The sequence below is a fragment of the Canis lupus genome, chromosome 20 (assembly GCF_003254725.2).
Source record: "Canis lupus dingo isolate Sandy chromosome 20, ASM325472v2, whole genome shotgun sequence".
NCBI lineage: Eukaryota > Metazoa > Chordata > Mammalia > Carnivora > Canidae > Canis > Canis lupus.
In genome coordinates, this window is record NC_064262.1 from 23140784 (window position 1) to 23162746 (window position 21963).

Genomic DNA, 21963 nt, shown 5'->3' on the forward strand with positions numbered 1-21963 from the left:
TCCTGATTTTGGATTGGGACATTAGTCTTTTCCTGCCTTTGCAAACTGAAATGTCAACTCTTGCTGAGTCTTGCGCCTGCCAGTCTTTGAACTAGTATGACAACATTCGCTCTCATGGGTCTCAAGCCTTTGGACCAGACGGGAACTGAACTCTTGGCTTCCCTGAGTCTCCATCTTGCTGACTCAGTCTTGGGAATTTTCAGCTTCCGTAATCACATGTGCCAGTTTCTTATAATCTCCTTATGTTTATACATCTGCTTTGTGTTGGTTCTTTCTCTTCGGAGAACCCTAATACATGATGAACTGCTCAAGCCAAGTATATATTTTGTGATTTCTGTGTATAGTAGCCCACAATTCCTGTCTTCCGCCATCATTCCTTGAGCAATTTGAAATACTTGTTTCTGAATACTTACCTCCTGGGTCAGGAACTACAGATTACAAAGAAATGAGGCACATTGTTATTCAAAGACCACAGTCCAGTCTCAACAGTCCACAAATGACTAGAAATAGTGCCTGTATGGAGTCCCCTGCACACTGTCATCATGTAGGAAAGTTGTTTTTCTGTGGGAAACTTAGCCATGTCTTGTGATTTGCTGAGAGGGGGGTGGGGAATGCCATTTGGCTCCAGTTAGTGAGATATTGGCTACTGCCTTTCTCTGCATTCTATGACCATATAGACACTGCCTGGGTTTGCATCTATCCTCTTTAGTTTCTAGTTGTGTGACCTTGGGCAAATTAGTGTGTGTACATTTTGTTAAATGTACAAAAGGAAGAAAAATGGTACCTACATTGTAGCATTTTTAAAGATCACATAGGAGAGTATTTGTAAAGGATTTAAAATAGTGCCTGCAACCTACCCTGTTTTATCAAATCTAAGATGCCATCAACTATGAGATACACTGCTATTTTGTGTATTTCTCAGAAAGAAAAGCATTGCCAATTACAATGATAAGATGCTATCAGTTGTGAGACCTGAAATGTTTAAAGATGAGAAAAGCATGTATCTTAAAAATCAATGCGGTCCTATAGTCAGTGTTATATAAGTGAATAAAATCCTAGACCATTGCAGGTTGATTACTCAGAGACAAATTTGAGGAGGAAGAAAATCTGTTTGCATTTGTGGATGGTTATCTAAATAGCAAAATTCTAAGCCAACTACAATATTGGTGAATGTCGCAACCATTTCTCAACTATTCTAAGTTACTAACATGCATTTCTTTTATTTTCTTAATGAAGTGTAGTGCTGCCTTCATGACCCCCCAGGGTCATTTAAAACCTAATTAATGTACATGGCTGATATATCAACTGAATATGTGTGTGTCCCCCCACCCACCCAATTCATAGGTATGACTATATGACTATATTTGGAGACTGAGTCTGTGAGGAAGAAGTCAAGGTGAAATGAGGTCATAAGGGTGGCACCCTGATCTGGGAGAGCTAGTAATTTTCTGGAGAAAAAAAAGAAAGGAGGAGACAGCAGGGCACTCTGTTCTGCCACGTCATGACAGAGAAGACCGTTTGTTGCAGGCCAAGAAGAGAGCTCTCACCAGGAACTCAATTGGCTGGCACCTTGATCTGCTGTTTAAGCTGCCCAGCCTGTGGTCCTTCATTGTGGCCACTGGGCAAACTGTGACAGTGGCCAACAGGGAGGGGAAGGTGCTTTTGGAGGACTGAGGATGAATTCACTGTGGCCCTCCCCTCCATGGCTAGTCATTCAGGGGACGTTTGACCTGAAGGTGCTCACCTACAACTGTAAACCAGAGACATGGTCTCCTGCTGAACTCTTCCCAGTCCTTGTCGTTCTGCTTACTCAGCACCAAATACCTGTATTACGTTCCCAACATTGTAATTACAATTCATTTTTATTTATTTTTTACAACTGTATGCAACTACCTGTGGGAAATCAGCACTCTGGTTGTGTACATTTATTAAGGGTTATAGTTTTAATCACTTTATGCTTTCTTCTTTAGGAGATTGAAAACTTTCTCTCATGACGGTGGTTTGATTCTCTGGGTACTGGTTCCATGCTTTTATGTGTTTTCACAAATGAAACTTTGCCTTACTGTTTGTTCTTGCCAGTAATTGAATCTTGCTCCCACCCACATTTTAATACAGTATGCAAAGAAAGGGCTAGAAAATTTTCAGAATACAGAGGTGGTTTTGTGGGAGGGCTCGATTTATCGATGAAAATATTCCATAATTCAGATTTTTTAAACTGGTTTTGTGATTTGAAGTACATGCAACAAACAACAGAAACCAAGCAAAGTATTAGCCCCTGGGAATCTTTGGGGAAACCTGTTTTAATGAGTAGATGAGATATTTATTTGTCAATAGTGTATGTGAAAATTGAGGGTGCTCATGGGTGCTTCAAAAGGTTGTGTTTTATTTTTATTTATTTAAGATTTATTAAGATAAGAGAGAGAATTTTATTTAAGATTTTATTTTATTAAGATTTGAGAGAGAGAGCAAGCACAGAGGGAGAGTGAGAGGAGAAGCAGATTCCCTACTAGCAGGATCCTAATACTTTATGGGACCTTGAGATCCTGACCTGAGCCAAAGGCAGATGTTTAACTGACCGAGCCACACAGGTGCCCCACATTGTATTTTATTAATAATTTCTAAACTTTGCCTGCACAATCTTGTTTACATAATTTTTATCAGAGCAGAGGTAAGTCTCTTCAATCCTGATAGAGCCAGATTTGGTTTATTAGTTATCTATTGCTGTGTAACAAATTGGCCCAAACCTTATTAGAAGCTTAAAACCATCAACATATATTACTTCACACAGTCTGTCAGCATCAGAAATTTGGGAATTTCTTCGCTGGGTGGTCCTGCTTCAGGGTTATCAGATTGCAGTTCAGCAGTTGGCTGGGGTTGGAGTCTTTGAAGACTTGACCAGGGCCGTTGGACCCACTAACAGACATTCTACAAAATAAATGGCATGTATTTTTTTTAAAATGTCAAGAAGGATAAAGGCTGAAAAATGCTTTCTGATTAAAGAAGGCTAAAGAAATGTGACAATGAAATACAATGTGGGTCCTTGAGTTGAATCCTGAAAAAAGGGGAATAATGTCTATAAAGGACATTATTAGGACAACTGGCAAACCTGCAGATTATGTAATAGCTTTATATAATAGCATTGTATCAGTGTTAAATGTCCTGATTTTGATAATTATGTAGGAGAATGCTTTTGATCTTAGGAAATACCCACTGAAGTGTTACCAAAGGGTCAAGGGATATCATGTCTGCAAGTTACTCTCGAATGGCTCAGAAAGATACATGAAAGAGAGTGAATGACAAGACAAATAGGGTCACATGTTAACAATAGTGAATCTGGGTAAAAGATGTTATTGCTGCTCTGTGACAAATCACTGCAAATATAGTGGCTTTTTCTGTAGGTCAGAAGTCTGACACAGTTTGACTGGATTCCCTGCTCAGCATCTGACCTCTGGGTTAAAATCAAGGTGTCAGCAGGCCTGTATTCTTTTACGGAGGGCCTGGGAAAGAATCTGCTTCAACCTGTATTCATTTTGTTGGCTGAGCTTGGTTTCTTGTGGTTGTAGGACTGAAGTCCCCATTTCCTTGCCTTCTGACTGCTCTATCTTTAAGCCAGCAGGGTGTTTCAAGTTCCCCTCATGTTTTGTTTTCTTTTAAGATTTTACTTATTTATTCATGAGAGACCCAGAGAGAGGCAGGGACACAGGCAGAGGGAGAAGCAGTCTCCTTGATGTAGGACTCAATCCCGGGACTCTGGGATCACTACCGGAGCCAAAGGCAGATGCTCAACCACTGAGTCACCCAGGTGCCTGCCCCCACCCCCCCACCACCATGTTTTCAATCTGACTTTCCCTTCTGTTCCATTTCTCTGCTTTTAAGAGCTCACGTGAGCACATTAGCTCGATCTGGACAATCCAGGATAATTTCCTTTTCTTAAAATTAACCAGTTAGTGATTTAAATTATATCCACAAAATCTCTTTTGCCATATAAGTCACATAACATAGCTGTGGGTGTGATGCCAGGGGTTAAAGGTCCTGGAGGCTGAATTTCTGTCTAACACAGGATCACAGGAATTTTTTGCACTATTCTTAACATCTTTATATACATACATACATATGTGTGTGTGTGTGTGTATAAAATTATATCTAAACAAAAAGTTACAGAGATTCCTAGGCATGGTACAAGAAGCTGGAAGATATAGTCATGGCATTGTTCACATACTTGGTAGCTTCATTTTTTCCTAACAATACTGGGTCTGTTTCTTTCCCCCTTTATCCCAGGTCACCACCAAATCAAGCAAGGGACCTGTGAGGTGGTCGCTGTGCACAGGTGCTGTAACAAGAACCGCATAGAAGAGCGATCACAAACAGTCAAGTGCTCCTGCTTCCCAGGACAGGTTGCTGGCACAACTCGGGCTCAGCCTTCTTGTGTTGAAGGTAAGACTTTTTCTGGTCAGTTTCTTTAATATTGCAAAAGTACCTCAAACTACCAAGAACCTCCTTGCTTTACTGTCTTTGCAACTCAAAGAAAACTAGGCTGCTTCTGGGTTAGTGTTGTTCCAAAAGCGAACATCATTGTAACTCCGCGCACTGCTTGGTGAATAAGGTAAGTTATTAATGATATTTCTCAAGGGGTCCCAATGGGGAGTTCTATTACTAGACAATCAGGAAGATATGCTTTTGATTCTTTTTTTTTCTTCCCCGGCTGTCTCTCCAAAACTTATCCATCAAAGCAGTTGCTTCCCTAGATATACTTTTCCTCCCTGATTTCAAGCTCTCAGCTCAAAAGCGATTAGCTGCTTATTTTTTTGACCTTTTTTAAGGTTACAGATTAATATTCTCTTTATATCTAATTTGCTATTTTAGCAAGCATTTATAAAACATCTTCTTTGGAGCAATTTCCCTGAGAATAGTTTGGGGATCACATGTCATTTATTTGTGGTCTCCAAAACCCCAAGCTGAGTACTGTGCTAAAGGATTTTTTTTTTTAATGAATGAATGTTGATGGGTTGTAGGTAGAGGCCTGAGATGGATTTCTTTTGATGCCCTTGGCTTCTTCTAGCACACACCTTGTTAGAAATAAGTTATCAATCCCCAGGAGAACGGGTACATGAGGTTAAGCCCTGTAGCAGTTTCTCTACAGTGGCATGAAAACTCCTGAAAATGAATGCTCCCAGTCTTATTTGATGCATGTCTCAAGGTCAGCCGTTAAAATACACATATACATTTTTAACTCCAGAATTGCACAATCAAGAATAATAATCGACTGACCCATATCCCGCCTCCCCAATCAAACACAGGCACAAATTTATGGTCGGATGGTCACTAGTTAAAGCTGGAAAGTGGATATGGCCAACTTACCATTTACAGTTCCTCACAGAAACCCTGGGGGCCGAATGCATTGCCGAATTCAGATTTTTTAAAGGTAGCCTAGTATGTACAGCATCTATTCCCTAACAAACCTAATGTCTTTTCCAGTTGTATGCTATTGTCACAGATGCTAGTATTCCTACAGTGAAATATGTAGAATATTCTTGCAGAACGAGATAGGGCAAGGTGAAGAAGCTCATGTTAATTCAAATCAGGTTTTGCACCCATCATATAGAACTCCTGTCCATTTTCTGAGCATTTGGGATTTGGGTATAACAGATAAAGGATTGTGGATCTATAAAAGAAGATGAACGTCTTTAACATTTGAAAAAAAAAGATATTTAAAAGAAATTTGCTAAGTTCCTATCTTTCCCACTGAGACAGTTCAGCATGTTTATTTTCTCCATCAACTGAATCCAAACTGTACCTATTTTGCCTCCTTGGTCTGTCTCAAGATTCTCTGTGCCACGGCCACCTGCTGTCTAGGGGCTCATGTTACATTTTGCCAACCTTACTACTCCTGTCTCTCATTTTCTACCCTGCAGCCTTCTACAAAAGCAGAACTCATCATGACACTCTTGTATTTAAAACCACACTTCAGTGACTTCCCACTGTCTTTAAAATAAAATCCAAATTCTTTACCATGGCTTATTAAACTTTGCATAGTCTGACTCTGTCTCCCTCCTCTTTCAGCTACACTCCCGACGTCCAAGGGGGCTCCTTTATGTTCCCTTTTATCTCTGCACTTCTCCTATGTCCTTTGCCTGAATCATTGCCTTCTTCCCCACAACACACATTTTGTCTACTTGATTGCAACTTTCCTTCCATAGCTGCTGTATGCTCCTGTATCTCCCTGTACTTCCAGGTCATGGCATGTATCCCATTCTGTTTTAAGATCTTTTTGAGTGTGTGCCTTCCCATTAGTCTGCAGGTTGCTTGAGGATGGGAACTGGATCTCTCATTTCTCTTAATGCCCCACCTTCCCTTCCTCCCTCGCATTGGCTGGTGCATGAATGACTTTGAGCATGGTAGAGAACCGATTCGTATTCAGTAATCACAGATTGTTTTCAAATTAGTGGTAACAACTGTGTTTCCTTGCTCTATAGATTTTAAACTTCTTCAAGAACTTATGAATTATGACATACTGTATCCAGCATCAAATCTTTAGATCTAAAAAGTCTTACACATTTATCTCAGAGCACTTCTTTCGGTATCTGGAAAGCATAGAGATGGCATGACAATTATATTTAGTATCTTTCTCTTAGTAAAGAAGATATTAATACCTTACTCTCCTGTAGCTTGTTTTTAATTCTTGTATACATTTATTATATGGACCAAATCCCCTTTGTGCACCACTGTCAAAATAACTACAAAAATGTCAATACTTTTTTTTTCGTATATTTGTGTATTTAAGATAGGTCTCCAGAAAATATGGCACATTTCAGTATGAATGTGTTTTACCCAAATGGTATCACATTGAATATTTCTTAATCCAACCTATCAATATTAGGTTGTGGAGATCTTCGTGTGCAGTACATAGTGACCTATTGTTTATTTTTAATTGCTCCACACCATTCCATTGTATGGATAGGCTATAATTTGTTTAGCCATTCCTTTACTGAAGGACATTGCAGTTATGTCTGAGACAAGACAGACTCATAGGCTAACTAAATGATTTCCTCAGTGTTACAGGATCAGTAAGTGATAGAGGTCAATAATTTGGTGTCTGAGCCGAGTCTGTGTAGTGGAAGGTTCCGTGATGATGTACATATTCTTTCTGTATATCTCTTAGCTATGTGTTGATGCACACATGTCCAGTATGATTGGTAACCACTAAACACGTGGCTATTGAGCATTGGAGGAGTGACTGGCATGCATTTAGATTGAAGTGGGAACCTGTGACTAAGCATCCCTGTTGGACAGTGCAGGATCAGCTTCCTATACATATGTAACTTATGAGTACTACATTTGCAGCCAGAGAATACCCAAACTCTGAAGGATAAGATTGTGATTGTATCTTAATAATTGTATCCCCTGCACTTAGCCTGGCAAACAGTAGGTGTCCAATAAATGTTTATTGGGCCGAAGTCACAGAGGAGGTCTAGGAAGTTGTAGTTTAGACTCTAGTTATGATGTGTGCTTTCCTATCCCCCTGATCTTCTATTCCTTATCTGAATGTTTCCATTAGGGCTTTTTAGCTTTATCCCATAATAATCTTTATCCCACAATAATTATGCAGTATCATGCTGCTAGTTGGCTTATGGAAAGACCTAGTCTCTCCTGCTATGTTCCTGTTATCTTATTTGTCAATAAGAATGTGGAGAGGATCTAAAATATAAAATTCACTTAAATTTACATTTAAATTAAAACAAAGGCAAGAAGACATTGGAGCAGGGCACTAATTAATGTTAGCACAGAAAGTGGCATATACTTATGCATTTCTGCTAATCCACAGCAGAGATGCTTATCTAGTGTTTTCATTACTTTTCTATAAAAATCATAGTTTTTATTAGTTAAAAAGGGAGAAAAATCAGCTGTTTTTTTGTTTTGTTTTTCGTTATAATTAACTTATAAAATCCTCTTGTGGAGTACAGCCACATTTCAATACTACATTTCAGATTTGGGAGGAGGGGCGGGGAATTACTTGATTAAAGCCATGGTTACTAGGGTCCTAAAACAGACAACTGTGTAGCTGGTAACCATGTTCCCTTTTGAATCTTCGACTGGTATAGATACAAGGCTGTTTAATGACATGAACTGTATTCTACACATTTATCAAAATACCACTCTTCAGAGATAATGCTGAATGGTTTATGATAAAAGGAGATAAATGTGTAATACGACAAGGCTTCATTTATTTCGTTAGAGTGACTGCTTTCTAACTATTGGGTTTAAAAAAGGCTGATAAAGGCTGAGGAATGGGAGGCAGCTGCTTTTTGAAACCATTTGTTTTCTTTTGATGATGGTTGAATTTGTTTTCTGAGATGTTGGAAGCCACTTGGTTAGGGTTGAGGGTTCCTGTGCGTACTGCAGACAACTTACGTGGTTTCACAGGCTGTGTGATGAGGTAGGGAGTCTGTCTTCAAGATGCAGCCTTACAAAGTTGTATAATTGGGTATGTTCTCTGTGCCACTTAAAAGAGCAAGCGGTTTTTTGAGCTTTTCCCTGTGGCGGTCGGGTGAATGACAGAAAGATGTACTTTACCAAAGAACTGGGGGAGATGAAAGGACAGGCACCTTTTGCATATGTTGGTTCATTGAGTTTTAATTCAGTGCATTGTGCCTGGAATGTCGTAGATGCTGGGGAATAGGATGCTAATTAGCCTCAGGTCCTACTTTCCAAAAAAGAACTCTAGGAAATGAAGGTACAGGAAGAGAGAGCAGAGAAGGGGTCAGGGATGATATCCTATGAGAACCATTGGGTCTGGTTTTACCAGGCAGGAGGGAACCAAGTGGTAGAGTCGGGTAAAGCGTGTGAGAATGAGTGGGGGCAACTGTGGGAATTAGAAATGTCTCGGTCAGGATCTGAAGTGGTCGAAGATGAGGCTGGAGACTCCTCCTGGTCGAAGATGAGGCTGGAGACTCCTCCAGAGCCTTCTGTTGGAAATTTTCCATCAGCTCAAACTTGAGGATGTAATTCCTGCATTCTGGGAGAGTGGATGAAAGAGAATATGCCAGTAAGAAAGGGTATTAAGTGAGCAAAGGTCTTATCAAATACCCTACAATTGCTGAAAAGGAAAAATGTGATCTCTGAATTTGACAGGTCAGGTAGGTTGTCAGCATTGGCTTCTGGGTGAGCCCTGGAGTAGCCAGGATTTGTGTGTGGGAGCGAGAGTAGTGAGACTGAGCCAGAGAAAACGAGATTCAGAGAGAGAATATGCAAATTTTTGACTTGTAGGATTGCCCACAGTGCAGGCTCCAGGAGGGCATATAAGGAATAGAGCTGGCATTGTGTTTACTCTGTAGGAAGGATTACGAGGTCTGCTGAACTAGCTCAGCCTCCCATTTTGAGCTGAGTATATCTCCATGACCATAGATCAATGTTTCTTACCCAGGGGTGATTTTGGCTACTCTGAGGGACATTTGATGATGTCTGGAGCCATTTCGGGTTGTTATACTGGGGGAGAGGGTGCTACTGGCATTTAGTGGCTAGAGGCCTGGAATGCTGGTCACTGTGTTAGAGTGTGCAGTGTATACCCCTACCATCAGGAATTAGCAAGCCTTTAATGTGCTAAGGTCAAGAAACTCTGCCTTTCAGGTAGATCAGGGCCTGGCAGGGTTGTATTTCTGTGAGCTCACACTTTGTGGAGAAGACAAACCTAGATCTATCTATCCACAGGCTCACTCAGTAGTCTGTATACTTTGTGGAAATAACAATATCTTGTTATGTGTGAAGTGTGTGAACAAGTAAGAATCCTTTAGCAAAAAATCATGTTCTCGGGACTGCTTTTTTCCATGTTACCTGGGTCAGGGTGGAATGGCTTCTTTTCTTGAAATCACAAAATATAAATTAGCAGGTCTTTTCCCCTGCCTATATTTAAAGTTAACATTAAAGAAAGGTTTATTAACTTTAAGCCATTTGTTAATTTGCAAAGAGCATCTTGAAATAACGTTAAGAGCAAAACAGCTAAAGTATATTAAAATCTCAGAGCATATTTTTTTGTGATTGTTTCCATTTTTAAGACAGTGTATATATTCTAGGAAGATGTGTTCTTCATCTTTCTGTCTGTAGTTTCAGTGTAAAAATACACTTTTCTTTAGAAAAGCCTTAACTCTGTAAATGCAACTAAACTGAATCAAAAAATGAAAGACCAGCTCCCAAGAAGTGAGCCTGTTTATTTGTTAGTCTTACTCGAAAGTGGGTTTATAGAAATAGCTATATGAATACACATTGTGTTTTATTTCATGGAGTAATATTTAATTGGGACAAGGGATAGAAAAAAAAATCTCCATCTATTTTATACAACAGAGAGAACAGAAAATGCACCAGGAACAAGATAGCTAATTGGTCCCATTACATTTTCACCTAGAAAACAACATTACAGAAAACACAAGTCACTACCATAAAACCAGAGCTTCACTATTTTTTTTTTCCCTTCCTTTCTGCATAAAACTAGAAATTCATTACAGGTTGGCAGCTTGAAGATAGGGATGTTTTGTATTTTCCCAAGTCAGAAAGGCATGAGGCTTTCTAAAGAATTTTTATTTTAAAAATAGAAGTGACAAGACACTTTCTCATCTCATGTATATTATGGTATTTTGTAACAGGATAAAATAGATACCTCCTACAAACTTATTTTCCTATGGAGACAAGGCTCAGTTAAGTGGGCAGATGTTCTCAAGAGTTATTTTATAAAATCCTACTTCTGGGTCCTTTGTCTCAGCTCAAAGCCTAGCTCAGTAGGCACTCGAAGCTTGAACTCTGGGGCTATTTAATCACCTTATGCACTGGTGGGTGAAACCCTCGATTGGTTCTCACCTTCTCACCTTAGCTGCAAGGTCCTTAGTCAGTCTTTAATGCATAAAGGAATTTGAAGCTTTTATTGTGGCTACTATGGTGGCTCTCATTAAGACTTTCTTTTCTGATAGAACATTTGCTGTTAAGTAAGTAAGTTTCTAACACTTGGAGAGACCTTCTTTCCAGTGTCATTCTTCACTAGATATGAAAAATGATTTTTTTTGGCAAATAGAAATATTTTACATTTCAGGGCAGGTGACTTTTAAGGAACCTATAATATCTGTCTTCAGAAGAATCACTCCATATTTCCCAGTTAAATGAAAGAAAAATGATAATTTCACAAGAGCTTGATCATACGTGCTTTCTTCTTTTATTTAAATAAATTTAAAGCCTTAAACAAAATACTGTGAAAACATTTTATTTTTCTGTAGTTAAGAATTGGCATAGTTTTCTGTGACAAATGCCTGAATCCATCTTTTTTTCCCCCTCAAGCTCCTTTTTCGATATTTGGCATCAGAATTATCTTGGGACCCCATGAAGCCAGTAAGGACTTGCATTTCTCTACTGAGAAGCTGACATAGAATGAATCAGATTATTTCCTCTGTAGGGAATCTATTCCCATATTTCTCACCTTAATATTTCAAGGGGTCTCTTTCAGACGCTTTTCTGCCCCCAACTGTTTATTATCACCTGCCAGACCAGCTGTCCTAGGCACACAGGTTCCCCTGGTTTATGGTACGCCCTTGTGCAGAAGCTTTCCATGGCTCCCTGCTGCCTGGGGAATCAAGTCTAATCTGGAGTTGGCCTTGAGAGCCCCCGAAGCTTGCTTCTCAGATCACCTTGCTCAGCAGGGTGTCTTGTGCTGCTTTGCTGACCCCTCACTGAGCCACATGGGTCTTCCGGCTTCCAGGCAGGCCACTCCCCGTCCCAACACACCACGCACTCACACTTCGACAGATCACTTGTCCTCTGCGCTTCTGCAGAATCTTCCATGTAGCCCCAGCCCCTGTCAGGAGTACATAGGTTCCCACTGCTGAGTGGCAGAGAATCTGCCTAAGAGAACTATTTTAAAGATAAAAAAAAAAAAAAAAAAAAGTATTTTAAATTCAGCTGTAACTCTGTGTAAATATAACTAAGCTCTGTCAACATTTATATAACTTTTGCAATCCTGCAGATGGAATTTTAAATCGAGGGCTGGGAACCATCTCTTATTTGTCTTTATATCTACTTGGGATCAGCCTAAGGTATTCAGAAGATAATGAATGACTGGTCAGAACTTTGAATCTGGTCAAACTCTAAGTAGCATATGTTAATCTAAGCTATTATTATAAGTTGTGGTACAGTAGAAAGACTTGTAGAGACAGAGGAGGAAGTCTAGATTCTAGTACCTCCTCCCTCATTTTACTCACTCTCTTTTACAGTTGTTTTCCTTTCTGGCCATCTGCCACCCCTTCCTGATTCTGAAGGTGGTTGGGATAATTGAAAGAGGAACAGTATGTAAAAGGGCTTTAAAAATCACAAAGCTCCATACAGTTTTAAGGTGAATTTGTTTAAAATATTTGTGACTGAAAAGAATATGGCTTTCTCAGACTTCACCGCACTGTCTCCAGCCATCCACTAAAGTTCAGTGGCACTCTCTGACAAAATAAATAACCCCTTTAGCTATATTCCTTGCTCAGTGTTGGCACCTTCTGATTTAAATAGCTTACGGTTCTTCTAGATCACAATTCTTCATTTATATATTAGTGGTTTTGATGGGACTGTAATTGGGTAGTAGCACAGTATTTGGCCAGAATCAGAAATGGTGGTCTTCATGTGGAATAGACACAATGTCTAGCCACTTCCGCTGAGTGAAATGGTCCGGTGACCTAATCATGCGGTATTGCATATGCCTGATAGAAGAGTTTGTAATGTGAACTTGCTATGTTTCCTACTTTTGTCACTGCCTCTCTACCTCTGGTTGTTTCTACTACAGATCTCTGGTGTGAGGGAGAGAGATTAATTTAATGGCAGATGAAGGGGCTCTAGAATTAGAAATAATGCCTCTGTCAAAGGGCCTCAGTTTTTTCTTCTCTATAAAATGCAGGAAATACATTTAGCAGGGTGCCTGACCCTCAAGAAAACAGCTATTAGGAATTCGCAAGAGTTGCTTGAAATTGAGTTTCAGACTTCCCAGGCAAGGGTATTTTGAGTCAAATCCATTGGCATATTTTTTTTTTTTATACCAAAGTGCTGCTGTTTCACCAGAAAAACAGGGCCCAATGACCCTTCCCCCTTAATCCATATACCCTACCTGCAGCCTCAGATCTCTGACCTGTACCAGTCCACTGGCTGGGCTCACCATAAACAATGAATCACAGTCCCTTTTGTCCTTTGTAGGAATACCCAGCCAAGTTGATAGTTCCCTTAACTTCTCTTCATCTGCCTCCAAACCCAGAGAATTTTCTGTTTCCTCATCTTATAGGCCGGTGGCAGCAGAGATGATGGGGTAAGGAGGAAAGGGAATTCACAGGTGAGATCACGAGTCTAAAATGTGAGCCTGTGAGGGAGTGCCACGCTCTGCCACCTCATTTGGCTTCCAGTTGGTGAGTCCAAGGGTTTACTCACCACTTGGTTGGAATGGGTTGGAGAGATGAACACCTCTGTGATGGAAATGTTTACTACTTTTAGTCTGTGCCCTTGGCAACAAAGAGCATCAAACATAACAACTTTGCAGTGCCAGCATCCACCATTGGAGCCTACAAAATGATGACCACACCAATAGCTAACATTTTCTGACAACCTAGTGATTGGCCCCTGGTTAGCCAAGATTTTAATTTGGATTAGTTTTATCCTCTTGACAATTGTGGTGAGGTTCTGTTTTTATCCTCATTTTGCAGATAAAGAAACTGAGGCCAAGAGGAGTTAAATAACTAGTTGAAGGTCATTGGAAAAAAAAAAAAAAGTAGCAGTGCCAAAGTCGTACCCAGGCATGCTGCAAAGCTTGGCGTCTTACTGTTTTCTAGAGTGTATGGCTGAAGGCATTCTTTAAATTCACTTACAGTGAAATAGTTCTCATTAACAATCTTTGAAGTCAATATATGGATCCGTATATGAGCTTTATGTTGTCCCTAGTTGGAGGAAGAAATGGTATCACAGACATTATTTGGCCTTTGTTTTACAGCTTCCATCGTGATTCAGAAATGGTGGTGTCACATGAATCCTTGCTTGGAAGGAGAGGATTGCAAGGTGCTGCCAGATTACTCAGGTTGGTCCTGTAGCAGTGGCAATAAAGTCAAAACTACAAAGGCAAGTATAGACAAACACAATTCTCTCTTACAGCCTCCACAGATGATTACCTAAGCGGGTTTCCCTCTTCATTGTATCCCGGCACCACGACGTTATTTTCTGTCTGTAAACTTGCTCGGGCAGTGCCACGCTATTACTCTGGCCCTTTGAACAGCCCATATCCTAAGTGGCACCCGTTATGTCCGATTTTGCAGAGCAGCGTGGTCTGGGGGGATGCACTTGTGGTTTTAGGCAGGCACCGAATGCATCGCAGCTCCTTCGAGCCCAATTTCAAATAAAGGGCTCAGCGTCGACAGGCCAGCGTGTCGACAGATGCCACACGCAGAGGATTCGCTGAAGGAGAATGCTCCCTTCCTGTGAGGAGTTTTAGTAGTTGGGGTCCCAAATTCAGAGTCGTCCAAAGTCAGGAGTTGCCTCCCCCAGAGATCTTCTGTCCAGGTCTCCCGGGCTCAGAAGGACACCTCTGTCCTTCCGGTTCTTGAGCCAGAAATCTCTCTTCCTTACCTCCCCACGTCCAGTCTATTACTGCGTTTTGGGATTGTCCTTCCCAACTCCCTCCTTGAGCCATGTGTCAGCATCCTGATGCCAGGGGTCCCATCCCCACTGGGGCTCCCCTGGAGGACTAAGTGGCTGCCTCACATTCACCATGGCCCTCTTCAGGCCATTCTCCACACGCTGACCACAATCACTTTTGTGAAATGGAGATCTTCTAACCAAGTTCATCTTGCTCCACTAGCTTTGCCTATCTGGCTCTTTATAAATAACCAGGCAAGTCACCTCCCTTCATTCTTTTTTTTTCCCCCTGTTTCAGCCTTCTCTTGGTACCTCTTCCCATGTGCCTTAGTGGTTGCCAAGAAAGGTGTTCTTCATGGAATGGGCCTCCCTCCTTTCTTTCCTCTGGAGCCATTTTGTCTTTGGAGTCCTTCACCGAGTGGATTCAGGTCTCCTGTATCTCTGAGCATTTACTCTGCTTCTGCTTGACACAGAAGGGTGTCCTGAGGTGCTTCGTATCCTAGAGCTTTCTCCCTGGGAAGAGGCCTGTGAAGTCAGGGACCATGTTTGCAGTGACTTTGATAGACTCAGTAACTTTCAAATGGAAAGTAATAAACAAGGTCATTATAATATAATAAAACATTACATTTAGAACAAATGAGAACATTTTATAAAAAACTGCAGATGTAAATTTGAGCTGACCTCAAATTTGTCAGTAGTAGAGTAAGTCAGCTAATTCCTTAGCTAGTTAGAAATCATAATTTCAAACTCAAAACTATTTCACATTAGTTGTAAACTTTTTGTAAGTAATATAAAGATGACTAGGATTAATGACCTGATGAAGAATATCTCATTTTATTGTGCTTTGTACAGGCTATTTTTTTTTTTTTAATAACCTGAAGGTTTGTGGCAACCTGAGTCAATCAAGTCTATTGGCATCATTTGCATTGGCTTACTTAGTGTCTCTGTGTCACATTTTGGTAATTCTTGGAATATTTAAAACCTTTTAAATTATTTGTTAATGGTTATCAGTGATGTTTGGGGTACTGTTATAATTTTAGTGTGCCAGCCCTGTAAGAGAGCAAAGTCTGCAAATGTATGTGTTCTGTTCCCCTGCCTCTCTTCCTCTCCTTAGGCCTCCTTATTCCCCAAGACAACAACAATATTGAAATTAGGCCAGTTAATAAACCTACTTGGCCCTCTAAGTGTTCCAGGGAAAGGAAGAATCACGTTTCTCACTTTAAGTCAAAAGCTAGAAATGATTAAGCTTAGTCAGGATGCCTTGTCAAAAGTCAAGGTAGACCAAATCCTGGCCTCTTGCACCAAACGATTAACCAAGCTGTGAATACAAAGGAAGAGCCCATGAAGGAAATTTTAAAAAGTACTCCTGTGAGCACACAAATGATAAGAAAGGGAGACAGCATTAAAGCCCATAGGGAGAAAGTTTTAGTGATCTGGATAAAAGATCAGTCCAGCCATAACATTCCCTTAAACTAGAACCTGATCCTGCGCATGGCCCTAATTCTTTTCTCAAAAGAAAAGTTTGAATCTAGCAGATGTTGGTTCATGGGGGTTAACAGAGAAGCTATGTCCATAAAGTGCAAGTGCAGATATGGAAACCGCAGCAGGTTATCTAGAAGTTCTAGCTAAGATAAAGAAGTTGGTTACTCCAAACAGCAGATTTTCATTTTAGACAAAACAGCCTTCTATTGGAAGAAGACATCCTCCGTGACTTTCATAGGTAGAGAGAAGTCAGTGCCTGGCATCAAAGCTTCAAAGGCTGACTCTTGTAGGGGCTCATGCACCTGTTGGTCTTAGGCTGCAGACAGTGCTCATTCGGAAATCCTAGAGTCCTTAAGAATTAGACTAAACCTACTCTGTCTCTAGAAATGCAACAAACAAAGCCTAGATGACAATATATCTGATTACAACTTGGTTTACTGAATATTTAAGACCTGCTGTTGAGACTTACTGCTTGTAAAGGGAGTCCTTTCAAAATATCACCACCCAGTGACAATGCACCTAGTCACCCAAGGGCTCTGATGGAGACAAGTGTTGATTAACGTCTTTATGCCTGCTAACATGATTCCTTGATCCATGGGCTGCAGAATGGATGTCATTTTGACTTTCAATTCTTATTATTTAAATAGTGCATTTTGTAAGGCTATAGTAGCTGTCATGGAGATAATGATCCCTGTGATGGATCTGGGCATTCTAGATGCCATTAAGAACAATGGGAAGAGGTCAAAGCTAATAGGAGTTTGGAAGAAGTTGTTTTCAATACTTAAGGATAACTCTGAGGGGTTCAAGGCTTTAGTGAAGGAAGTAACTGGAGATGTGGTGGAAATAACAGAACTAGAATTAGAAGCGGAACCTGAATATGGCACTGAATGTCTACACTCACATGCGAAACCATAATAGAGGAGGAGGTGCTTCTCATGCATGAGCAGAGAAAGTGGTTTCTTGAGATGGCATTTACTCTAGGTTGCAGATGCTATGAAGATCATTGACATGACAACCAATGATTTAGAATATTCCATCAACCTGGTTGATAAGCAGCAGCAGGATTGGAGAGGATTGCCTCCCACTTTGAAAGAAGTTCTGTGAGTAAAATGCTATCAACAGCGTGGCATGCTAGAGAGAAATTGTTCATGAAAGCAAGAGTCAGTCAGTTTGGCAGGCTAGATGGTCTTGTTAAAAGAAATTGCCACAGCCACCCCAGCCTGCAGCAACTGCCATCCTGATCAGTCAGCAGCTGTCAACATCGAGGCAAGACCCTCTACCAGGAAAAAGATGATGACGGGCTGGAAGCTCAGGTGATGGTTAGCTTTTTTTTTTAAACAAGGTATTTTTTAAGATAAAGTATTTTTAAATAAGGACACATACATTGGTTTTTTTGTTTTGTTTTCTAGACAAAATGCTATTGAACATTTAACAGACTACAGTACAGTGTAAACATTACTATTATATGTACTGGGAAACGAAGAATTAATTTGGCATGCTTTATTGTGATATTCATTTTATTGTGATATTTGCTTTATGGCATTACTTGCTTTACCAGGGAGGTCTGGACCCAAACCTCCAGAATCTCTAAGGTGTGCCTACTGTATGCTTTTATACCCAGAGCACTGGAAGCTTGTGGAGTTCCTCCTTTGTTCATGGAGGAAGGAGGTTAACACTACCATCATTTCTATCAGCTCTGCTTCTAAGCTACTCCAAATTAACTTCCAATCTGTGTAAACCCAAGTGTGCTTGCTAAGCAAACTCTGCTTTAAAGTAATTCTACTCTCCTTTCCCTATTGGCCCCTTTCAGCCTTTTATCCCCCTATCTCCTTCCTGAATAAAAATCTTGGAGCTGCCAATGAACTGGGGTCCTACATCCATCAATGATAAAAATTTCCTTTTATCCAATTTCTTGTAGACTAAGAAATAACATTTGGAAGATTATACTTGTATTGATTGTTAGATATAAATATAAAACAAGACCATGAACACAAGCCAACTGTGTTCCGGAAAAGAATGTGTCTAAGTAGTCTCTTGCTGGAGCAGCTCCCTCTCTATTTATGTGCAGTAACGAAGAGCATTTGCAGGAAGCAAACCTTTAGGGGCATTTCGGCTCTGTGTGCTGGGAATATAAGTTTGCTCTAGCTAAATCCTCAACGGTAGTGACATTTCATTTGGCACTTCTAAAAGTTGTAGAACCACAATACAGTTCCCTAAGCCATAATGATACTTAGCTGCTTTTTTTTCTTTTTCTTTTTCCTTTTTTTTTTTTTTTTTTTTTTTTTTAGTGATAGGCCACTTGAGAATAATCTCGAAGTAGTAAAACTGCTTCCTTTATTAATCCAAGTCATTGTGACTTGAACTGCATAAAACATTTTATGTCTTTTATAGATCTTATGAACATAGAATAAATTCATTTGTGGAGGTGTGACTGGCTTCTGGGAAGAGCTTAGAACCCTAAGAAGCTGTGTCTTTTTCTTAAAATAGACACCAACCTTATACCACAAATGCAACAGAGGTCCTACAGAGGTAAAACCATTGCAGCCCTAGATGGGTTATTAACTATATTACAAAAGAATTTTCATTTTCCTTAAACAGTTCATTGCCAGCAACATGAAAACATGGAAAAGCTGAAAAAAAGAAGATAATCCTGCAGTAAGCCACCTATGTCAGAATTTTATTTTCCATTTAAATGCAAATATGAAAAGAGTGAGCAGTCGAGATATTAACAGACTTAGATGAAGATATGACAATGAGGGGAGACCGTTTCCTAGCCAGTCCTCCTGTCTTTTCCAGTTTTGAAAAGGTGGCCATAAGTTTAGTCTGCCTCTACAGTTTTTAGTGTCCCCAGAGAGTATTCAGCTACTAGTTGTCATGGAGAATTAGAACTCTCTGTCATCCTGGCTCAGTTTTCCTTTACATTTGAGTAGTTCATATTAAAGCTCCTCACAACTGTACAGTGTTGTTTAGGACCAAAGTGAACCATTGGCTGGGGCTGCTTTTTTTTTTTTTTCAGAAGTGGAAGTAAATCATATTGAATTTCAAGAAGTTATTTTTCCAACATCTAAGGGTGAAGAGCTAGGTCTTTAGAGCAATAGTTCTCAGTGGGTAATGTTCCCATCAAGGGGACATTTTTAGTTGCCACAGGGTGGGGACGGTGGGGAGTTATACAAGCATCTTGGGGTAGAGGCCAGACACGCTGCTAAAAATCTTAAAATGCACAGGAGGGCCCCCTCTTAGCAAAGAATTGTCTGGATCCAAATGTAAATAATGTTGAAGCTGAAAAAATCTGCTTTAGAGAATTTTTATTTAAATAACTTTTTGTAAGAATTCTACTTGATTCTTTTCATGTGGTTCCTCAAAGTTTCCATTTAATATCTACATGTTCCCAATATTTCATATTAGAAAATAGAGATAGGAGTTAAACAACAGGTTTTCTTGCAACACACCTCACCTTCAAGATCTAAGATGACCCAGTCCTTATGGTATCTGCCTTAGATCACCCCCTAACTGGTAAGAATACCCCCTAACTGGTAACTTTCCCTCTGTTTCTTAGGCTACCCCTATGGATCATCCTCATTCTCTTTTGCCCCAATATTACTAGTAATGGTAACAGTGGCCACAGGAAACTTATCATGGGAACTGGTACCCACTGTTTTGAGCACTACCCCTAGGATATTCTGGTATAGTAAGACTGGGGTGGGGCTTAGCAAACCATTCTCAAAAAGTTGTTCTTATGTTGATTCTTGTTTAACCAGGTTCTGCATCTGCTCTGTTCTTGTATTTATACTGTTCTCTGTGTTTCCAGGGTAATTTCCCTGTCCAGGTTTCTCCTTGGTGAGAGACCACCAGTCGATTCTCAAGGGTAACAGAGTATAAGCACCTGGAGATGAGCCATCAGTGTGACTCACCCAGTAGACCATGTATTTCCATATCCTACTGCTGCCTTCTTCATCTGTTCCCTTTTTAAAAATTCTAGTTATCTTTTAAGGTCCACCTGAGATGTATCCTTTACCCAGAAGTCTTGTCTTTCCTAATCCCTAGAGCCAGAGCTTGAAATACTCAGAGTACCCTGTCATGTGAGAGTGGAGCTAGTATTGGCAGGTTAGCAACCTGTGTCCACCAAATTCCAAAGTGACATTGACCCTTCCATATACAATTAGCAAAATGAAAACTTGGCAGTAAAACAAATCCTAAAGAATCTTATTATTCAACTTTAATATAGATTAAGTCCAAAATGAGCTGGGCATGCGAAGTAAGCTGCCTTAAATAAAATGCTATTGACAATGACATCCTTTTTACAGGTTGGTACTTGGCTCTGAACACTGTGGATGCATGATAGACCCAGAAAGAGCGAGTGGGAAAAGAGCCACCCTCTCCTGAGTGTTAACCACATGGCAAGCCCTGGACCATGCCATCACATGTCACGTACTCCTTACCCAACTGAGGGGGGCAGGTGTTAATTTAATACTTAGCGGCTGAAGAAGCTGAGGCAGTGATAGTCCTCCCCAGCTTAGAAAATTACCAACTCTATCATCTGGGTATTTAAGATCAAGAGTTTGAATCCTCATCCTCTCATGTCCTTTGTCCTGTTTCTCACAAGTCCTTTTGACAACACCTTTATCACTTCTACCAAAATAATCCTGTTAGGTTGACAGTCTGGAATGCATCCCTGGTCTCATCTTTGTGTTTCAGGTGGGAAAAGGCCAAAGTTGTTCTTCCAAGTAGTCAGGGTTCCCTTGCATCCTTTAAGCATCTCCTCATCTGATGATCCTCTAGAAATCAGTTGAGTTCTATCCTTCTGGCCCTCATATATTTTTTTCCATACCACCTATCACTTCTGGCATGTTTCTTTTCCTGTTGGTCCAACTCTTTCTTCTACAATAGGAGTCCCCAAGCTGTGGCTTGCAAGCCAAATCCAACCCTTGGCCTGTATTTTGTGATCTGTGAGCTAAAAATGGGCTATCCATTTTAAACATTCAAAAAGAAAAAAAAAGTTTCATAACATGAAAATTACACGAAACCCCAATTTCAGTATCTACACCAGAGTTTTATTGGAATGAAACAATGCCCATTAGTTTACATGCTGTATTATTTATGCCCCTCTTATGTTAAAAAGGTTGAGTTAAGTAGTGTGGCAGTGACTGTATGGCCTGCAAAGCTGAACATATCTGGTCCTTGACCTAGAATAGGGCTAGTTTACTTGTTCTATAAACCTCATGAGAACAGGGTTTTTGTTGTGTTTGCTATAGCATTCCCAGTACAAACAGAAGAGCAACCAACTATATTGTAGAATATATAAAATAAAGGCTATATGTCGGGGATCCCTGGGTGGCTCAGCAGTTTAGTGCCTGCCTTCAGCTCAGGGCGTGATCCTGGAGTCCCGGGATCAAGTCCTGCATCAGGCTCCCAGCATGGAGCCTGCTTCTCCCTCTGCCTGTGTTTCTGTCTCTGTGTCTGTCTGTCTGTCTGTCTCTCTCAATCTGTGTCTTTCATGAATGAATAAATAAAAAAAAGATCTTTAAAAAAAAGTCTATATGTCAATTAATAGCAAATCTGAGGTTTGAATAAATACTTGATTGGGTCTTAAGGCCAGCAGTGATGACTATGTCATCAAGTATTTTTATGTTGTAGATATGTTAAAGTCTTAAGCTTTGGATTTTTTTCCCCCTCTAGAGTGTATACAGATTATCTAACCTATAAAATACCTTACACCCTACATGACCAAATAAAACTAAAGAAACTGCTACTTTATTTTAAGTATATAAAATAGAGAAAACAACAGTAAACTTCTTAATATCTGTTTTTAGTAATTATGGCAGTTTTCTAAAAGAACCTATTTTTGATTTTTGAAAT

The 21963-nt window shown here is 40.1% G+C and overlaps 1 protein-coding gene across 2 annotated transcripts in view; it reads left to right on the plus strand.

Moving 5' to 3' along the window:
- TAFA4 (TAFA chemokine like family member 4) overlaps positions 1 to 21963 on the plus strand; it is a 166155-nt gene that overhangs the window by 142149 nt on the left and 2043 nt on the right. Inside the window, exons 4-5 of one of the 2 annotated variants that reach the window (XM_025456527.3) lie at positions 4279 to 4434; positions 13988 to 14112. In XM_025456527.3, coding sequence (XP_025312312.1) covers positions 4279 to 4434; positions 13988 to 14112 — 281 coding nt within the window. The remainder of the gene's footprint in view (positions 1 to 4278; positions 4435 to 13987; positions 14113 to 21963) is intronic. The other variant, XM_025456526.3, reaches the window with a different exon arrangement.